Source organism: Saccostrea echinata, unplaced genomic scaffold (genome assembly GCF_033153115.1).
Source record: "Saccostrea echinata isolate AGI-Se365-2 ecotype Australia unplaced genomic scaffold, CSIRO_AGI_Sech_v1 ptg000001l, whole genome shotgun sequence".
NCBI lineage: Eukaryota > Metazoa > Mollusca > Bivalvia > Ostreida > Ostreidae > Saccostrea > Saccostrea echinata.
Window position 1 is genome coordinate 3,700,159 of NW_026889750.1, and position 7,964 is coordinate 3,708,122.

The 7,964-nt window shown below is 34.3% G+C and overlaps 1 protein-coding gene across 1 annotated transcript; it reads left to right on the plus strand.

Annotated features, from left to right (window-relative positions):
* The first annotated feature begins 1,289 nt into the window (after window positions 1-1,289).
* LOC133181782 (uncharacterized) lies at window positions 1,290-3,602 on the plus strand. Its single transcript, XM_061316376.1, has 5 exons — window positions 1,290-1,340; window positions 2,798-2,872; window positions 2,940-2,996; window positions 3,143-3,217; window positions 3,468-3,602. Exons 1-5 carry the CDS (start codon window positions 1,290-1,292, stop codon window positions 3,588-3,590), a joined length of 381 nt encoding a protein of 126 aa, XP_061172360.1. The 3' UTR covers window positions 3,591-3,602.
* Window positions 3,603-7,964: the final 4,362 nt, after the last annotated feature.

The following is a 7,964-nucleotide window of genomic DNA, read 5'->3' on the forward strand; positions in this document are numbered from 1 at the left end:
GACTGGTATATGACGTCACAAGACTGTCAACTTTGTTATTGATAAAGATGTTGCCTAGTTTTTCCTAATAAAAATTTAACTAATAATAGTAAAAGATTTATATATACCAGTTAGCAAACATATTTTTAGCTCACCTGAGCCGAAGGCTCAAGTGAGCTTTTCTGATCACATTTTGTCCGTCGTCCGTCCGTCCGTCTGTCCGTCTGTCCCTCTGTCCCTCTTTCTGTCTCTCTGTCCGTTCGTCTGTAAACTTTTCACATTTTTGACTTCTTCTCAAGAACCACTGGGCCAATTTTGACCAAACTTGGTACAAAGCATCCTTGGGTGAAGGGGAATTTAAATTGTTAAAATGAAGGGCCAAGTCCCCTCACAAGGGGAGATAATCAAGAGAAGACAAAAATAGGATCGGGTCATTAAAAAATCTTCTTCTCAAGAACCACAGAGCCAGTAAAGCTGAAACTTATATGGAAGCATCCTGGGGTAGTGTAGATTTTAAATTGTTCAAATCATGACCCCCGGGGGTAGGGCGGGGCCACAATGTGGAATCAATGTTTTACATAGAAATATATAGGAAAAATCTTTAAAAATCTTCTTCTCAAGAACCACAGGGCCAGAAAAGCTGAAACTAATGTGGAAGCATCCTGGGGTAGTGTAGATTGTAAATTTTTAAAATCATGACCCCCGGGGGTAGGGCGGGGCCACAATAGGGAATCCAAGTTTTACATTGAAATATATAGAAACAATCTTTAAAAATCTTCTTCTCAGGAACCACAGGGCCAGAAAAGCTGAAACTAATGTAGAAGTATCCTGGGGTAGTGTAGATATAAATTGTTAAAAGCATGACCCCCGGGGGTAGGGCGGGGCCACAATAGGGAATCCAAGTTTTACATTGAAATATATAGAAAAAATCTTAAAAAATCTTCTTCTCAAGAACCACTGGGCCAGAAAAGCTGAAACTAATGTAGAAGTATCCTGGGGTAGTGTAGATTCTAAATTGTTAAATTGTGACCCCTGGTCATGGGACCACAATAGGTGTATTACATGGGGGAAAGTCTGGTGAAGAACAGCAGGGCCAAAGTTACTCAGGTGAGCGTTGTGGCCCATGGGCCTCTTGTTTTATTTCTAACATCTATGCCTATATTTAGCTTTAGGCGTTGTCATTGGTGATGTCGTCATGCTTGGTAACTGCTAGGTAGCGTTGCATCTTGGTTACTGTTGTTAGTTACTTACTTCGATCAGTGGCGAGTAGACGTGCTTTTCACAGAGCGACAAAAATCTCAAATATCACAATGAAAAGACAAAGATCTTTCGAGAGAAAGAGCAGGAGTGTGTCTAAGAGGGTAATCCTTCAGAAAATAAAGTTTTATGTCTTTTAATACTTGTTTTTATGAGATGCAGTGTCATTTAAAATTTTCAAAGACGTCAAAGTGGGTAACCTGATAGGAATGGCTGCCTTATTGACTTCTCAGTTTATTCAAATTAAATTTGAAACATTTGACACATAAAACAGGTATTACTTATTTCAATCGAGTAATGAATGGAAGGTTTACTGAAATATACTTTGTGACTCCTTACATTTGTAGGCCTATAAACCTGTTGGACAAACTTTAATGGCTGATTAGTGATTAGGCCTATATTTCCGTTCAAGATAATTCAGAATTTTGTGCTATCGTTCAAAAACAATTAAGGTGGAAGCACATACTCATGCATATAAAAAATTCAAAACACAGATTTAAAAAAAAAATTGGAGGAAATGCGGTATATAATAACAATCCATAAAATTAATGAAGCTTCATTTTTCTGAAATTTCCTTCAAAATATTGGTAATTTTTCTGCTGAACTCCATTTGGATCACACCCATTTGCAAACTTACTTCATTCAATACAAGGTGTTGATAGACTATTCGTTGTATAACCTTATAATCTTTCAAAACGTCGAACCCTCAACATGCAACATCTGTATCGGGAATGATAAACAAAGGGGAGCGTACTCTGCAGCAACTGTTATTTGAGTTACTCCCCCTTGGTATTTGATTTGGGTCTAAATTTCAATACTTTAATTTCAATATTTGATTTACAGTATGATATTTTATAATTGAGCCTCTATAATTCTCTTTAACTGGCATTTCAGCAAGGCTACTCAATGAACATTTCACAATTTTTTTTTCTCAATCTCATTTGACACGGAACTGTGAACAAACGTACCTTAACATCAAATGGCAATAACGAGTTTTTATTTCTTTCATCTTCAACTTTTGACCACACTAATGGCTATTTGAATAATCACAATATTTTGAAATAATTTTGCAATTCAAAATTCCAACCAAAGGATATCAAAACAAAAATAAATTCATTCAGAAATATTAAAATACATATCAATTAAAAATGAAACATAAAAAGAGCAAAAATCCTTAAATTGCATACAGATCAAGTTACAATATTTTTACGATTCTTTTCCACGGGGTCATAATTCCGCGGAATCACAATTTCTGTTTTATCCGCGGGTAGATATTTACAGGGATTTCTTGGACTGCCTTTATATGTATTAAAATTAAATCACTTAAATCTAAACATGATACTCTCTGACATATTCTAAAAAGTTGTGAATGCGTACATGCGTAAATTAATTCCAAGCGGGAAAAAGTGCCTATACAGTGTATATTTTGATGAAAAGTGGTAGGGGATTCTTTTGCCTTGAAACATACTTACTATCAAATAAAGTTAAAGAAAACCATCGTGAGCTAGGGGGAAAATGCAAATCTTCAAATGCTAATAAATTCTTTCTCATTTTATTTTAGCGCCGTATAGACACTTCTTCAGATGACAGTCGTCAGTGGTATGAGGTGATGCTTGCCCTGGCGGCCAAATCAGCTGTAAGTCTTCTCTCTCTCTCTCTCTCTCCAGTGAATACTCTCTTTAATCTCTATAATTTCTCTCCAGTGCAAACAAGTCTTTACTTCTGCTGCTCACGAATGGAGAGAGCACATTAAAGACTGGGTAAGAGTCGAAACAGGTGCATTTTATATACAGATGCAAAACATCCCAATGTATATCTGCATGTGTTCATGTCCCAAAACATATTTTTCTGTTAGTTGTACAAAATTTGATATTAAATTTATCAGAATTTTTCTTTTCTTTACTAGTATGAGTTGACCCATGCCATCAACAAATCTGAGGAGCGTAGGGAGCTTCCTACCATACCTCAACCTACGCACCAGGTAGGTGTCCAACTCACATTCTGTGTTCGAACGTACACGTATAATACTTTTTTGAACTCATACAAAATGTATGAAATTGGGAGGGAGGGGGAGGGCTTAGTGTTCGAACGTAATGGGTTTTTTTTTTTTTGGTTTTTTTTTTGCACTCATAGAAGATATATGAAATTATTAGCGGAGGAGGGATTCCAAGCTTTGGACGGTTGTGAGATTTTTTTAAAACTAAAGTTTACAAAATGATTATCTCTTACAGATGGAGTGGTTGGCTAGAGTCAATTTTGAGCACAGATCCATGCGCCGTAACATACCACAACAGAGACGTCATAAAGTCTCCGCCAAGAAACAAGACCTGAATTCCTCTTTTTATGTTTACTAAATAGAAGACTAGTATTGGTGAGTTAAACCTCCGGAAAATTGATTTTTAACACAGATATAATATAATAATTTTACACTTCCCTGTCTTTCAAAAAGAGGTGTAATTCGAAATCAGCAGATTATTAAAGAATTTTTTTAAAATGTTGATAAAGACAAATTATGAAGAGACAGGAAGGTATTGGGCCATGTCTTTTTTTTTTTGCCTGCCCCTCCTTTAAGTTACCTCAGACAAAGACTCAAGTGAGCTGTAAGTCTGATCGAGATTTTCTCACTGTCTGGTTTCTGCATTGGAGTTCTTGTCGTAAACTTCATCACATTATTATTTTCTTCTCCTCCACGATTGGGGCAAATTAGCCCAAATATCCTTGGGGGAGAGGATTTTTAATCTGTTCTATGGAAGTCCATACTCCCTTTTAAGGAGGGATAATAGAAAAAGGCAAAAATAGGGAAGGGTCATTAACTGGGCCAGAAAAGTAAGCAATTATATGTATGCTTTCTGATATAGTGAAGATTCAAATTTATTCAAATCATTCCCCCTGTACTAGGGTAGTGGCACAATAAGGGATCAAAAATAGCATGGAAATGGATTTGTATTTGGACTCAATGTTTTCTTTTTCATTTATTTTTCATATCTGCAGCTTAAGAGTTTACACTGTGTTTGTCAAATCATGTTCTCTTGAATTGAAGTGGAGCTAAATTTTTTTTCCATATATAGAACAGAAAGGAAATAATATTAGTCATTTAAACAATAAAATGCCTAGTCATTTAAACAATAAAATGCCTTCGCTGTTTATTTTAAAATGTGGGAGTTAATAGTTGCAACCATTGCAGACAAAAATACATAATCCGCGAAAGGTAATTAACAAAGAAAGAATTAAGACGGTTCTGACTATAGTTTAGAGTTAATGGATTGATTAAAGAAAGTCGTTTTAATAAAAATAAAGGAGAAAATATTCAGTGGATGTAAATAGAATGGTATTTAAGCACCCCCATGTTGTATAAATTCATGTTTTGTTGGTGTGTCTCCTTGGGGCTAGGATGGACCACAATATGGGGTCAAATGTTTTCATTTGACTTGTATAAGAGGGGAAAACATCTTCTTAAGAATGCCAGGGCGAAACAATCTAAATTTAAAAAAAAAAATGATGTTAAATTCTCTTGCATACTCAACTAAGGTGACGTGAGCGTTTTCTGTTCAAGGGCCTATTAACAGTTTAGAAACAATGTATCAGTTTTTCTATTTCGTTTTGGTTTAAGAACTAGGTTTAGTGTTAAGAAATAACACACAAAATCACAAGAAGGTCAAAGACTTTTAAATCTCCAATCTTTCGTCAAGTTTATTATGTGTTAAAAAATATGCACGTGCTCACTTGAGGAAAACATGTTGAAAGAGCTTAATGAAAATTCATCAGCAATTTGGAAAATTTTTCTATTCCACCATGTATATGTTCACTGTATAATAAAATACATCTATAATATTTGAGGTGTCATCAGTTTAAGTTCTACATTCGTAAATATCAAATAAGTGGCCAGGTGCAGCTATCCCTTTTCTCAACCTAAACGCTTTGATAAATATTCTAAAGTATCGGTATATGCAAGATATGAATTTTAACACTACATTTATTTCCTTTTTCTTGTAGGATATGTCTGCATGGGCGCCAATTGTTTACAAATATCAGAGACATACACTGTAATGGCCGCCGTAAACATCACAGTATCACTGCGCTTGGATTTTGTGTAACACGCCCCCTCTACATCACATTATCATGGGACTGTTGTACAAAGAACTGTAATAGCGTTAAATAAAAGACATTTCTGCATGTCTAGTGATGAATCTATATTATGGCAAAGTTATAACCATCTCGATCAGTGCCAGTCTTCCCCGAGTTCACACCTTTCCTGCATTGCATTTTCATAGAGTCTGGTTTTTGACTGTACAAAGTGTTATTTGGAACACAGTTCTGCATGCTTTGCAGATGCTATTTTTATCTGGCAATGTATGTGTTGGGCTAGCATTTTTTGGTATAATTTTATTATTATTATGTTTTAGGTTTCTTTGCTAGAATTAGATGATTAGATTAGATTAGTTGGTTAGTTAGTTAGTTATTTAGTTAGTTAGATAAGTTAGTTAGTTAGTTAGATAAATAGATAGATAGATAGACAGATAGATAGTTACTTCGTCTGCTCATATTCTCTTATTCATACACTATCTGTATATATGTATATATTATTTTTGTTTATATGTACATAGTTATGCATGATGTTTTGGTGTTAAATAAATAAAACTTTCTTAAATAAATGAATTTCGTTTTTTTCATTCGTCATTATCCAGAGAGGTAGGCAGTGATTGAGAATTAATTATTTTGATTTGTGTTAGATATCATTTGGTTTGTTTCACACTGATTAGATATCATTTGATGTATTAACTACGAGGGGTTATCAAAAGTTCGTGGACTGATGCGATAAAATTAATACTATGTAGTGTGTGCTTACAAAATTTATAAGGAACATAAAACAACAAAAGTTTCAGAAATGTTGAAAATTTTAGTTTGATACGTTGATAATTTGCCAAATTATTATATAATAAAAAAAGACATTATATGATCAACCGGCGCTGTCGCCGTTTAGTTTTGAACATCACGTCCCACGATGTCATTGTTTCTCAATGTCCGCCTCCTCTACCTAATACATTTATGTAATGGATATATGCCGAATACTGTTCTATATGTAAAATTATCAGACTGTTTGAGGCCCGTTAGGGCCGAAAACAGTCTGATAATTTTACATATAGAATTGTATGAGGCATATATCTTACTTAAAACATTGCTATTTAAATGTCCAAAAGTTACCTGGAGGAGTCCGATAATTACACAATAGGAGTTCAGGCATCAATAGTTTTCTACCTGAAACCATCTAATAAGTAGACAAAAGAAAAGAGAAAGTTTTTTTTAAGACAGTAAAATCAGTGAGTGAACTCTTTTGTTTCATTCATTCAATGGCAGTCGTTTGGCTTAGCAGGAACTATGGACAGTGGTCAGGTGATGAAGGGTTTTTTTATGATTCGGAATATTTTTTTTTTATTAAGTGCGTTTGACATTGATACAGATACAGTGTTGGATGATATCTTCGCGCATTTAAAGTAATAATGCGGATTTTTATCTAAATTTTGATTGGATGATATAATGAAAATCTTGGGTTTTAAAAGTGCGGTCATCATGGTCATTGGCGAACAAACCTCGTTAAATGAAGAGATTCGCAGACTGGTTCTTTATCAGAAAAGGATTTAAATTGGCTTATTCCCAATGATGTATCGAAAACGCTTTGCAAAAAAAAACTGAATGGAAAAAGTGTTACTTTTGAGGAAGTTTAAGACTCCAGTTTCTTCTTGGATTTGCTATTTTTAACTTAATATCCTCGCGTTCGCTTACCCTGAATTTTTTCTCCCTAACTTTTTTTTTGGTTTCTGGACAAATTAAACCTTGATTTCACTCTTGTTGTTGTTTTTTAACTACTGTCCGATTTTGTTATCACTGCCGTCCGATAATATATTATTGGACTGCTTATCATTATTATCGGACGACTATAGGTAAATTTTTAGACTGCAAGAACAAAGGCATGACGTCACAGCAATGTTTTAATTTTATTGATAAGATTCCCTGGAGTTAAGTAATTACCTAAACCTGTCTTGTTTATTTGACTTTAAAATATCACGAACAGCTGTTTTAAATGCATATAATATTGTAAATGGATCTATACATATAGAAAGATCCTCACTTGATTATGCCAGCATATTTTGCTTGTCGGAGTTCAATATCTACCATACATGATCAACGTCACTTTTCAACATGATTGACTTTTGACACGTGACTACAAATCGACATTAATTGTGCATCTCTCTGAACCTTTTCAGGCATTTAAAAACAAATACTCTGGATGGATTTTATTTCTCTGTAGTCCGACTAAACATTCTCTGGATGGATTTTATTTCTCTGTAGTCCGACTAAACATTCTCTAGGGCAATACCAGTTTTTCCAGGGGCGAAACTTTATAGAATGTTGGAAAAAGGAACCCCTCCCCCTCTTTGACGTCATTTTCAAGCCCTTAATTTTTTGGACATTCCATATAAAATTTACGATAAAATTTTATAGAACTTACAGAATGAGGAAAAAATTGCAAATTTTACGAAGCAATTGTGTCATACTACATGCCTGCATTATAACGGAATTTTTTCCAAATATTTATATCAAAAGAGTTTTTCTCAGCTACACTCAGGTAGAAAAAAAAACATTATTTTCGATCCGCCTGAACATACCATTGCTTACAAAAACATTAACAATTTATTAAAAAATAAAACTAATGATTTGTGGTTCATTCT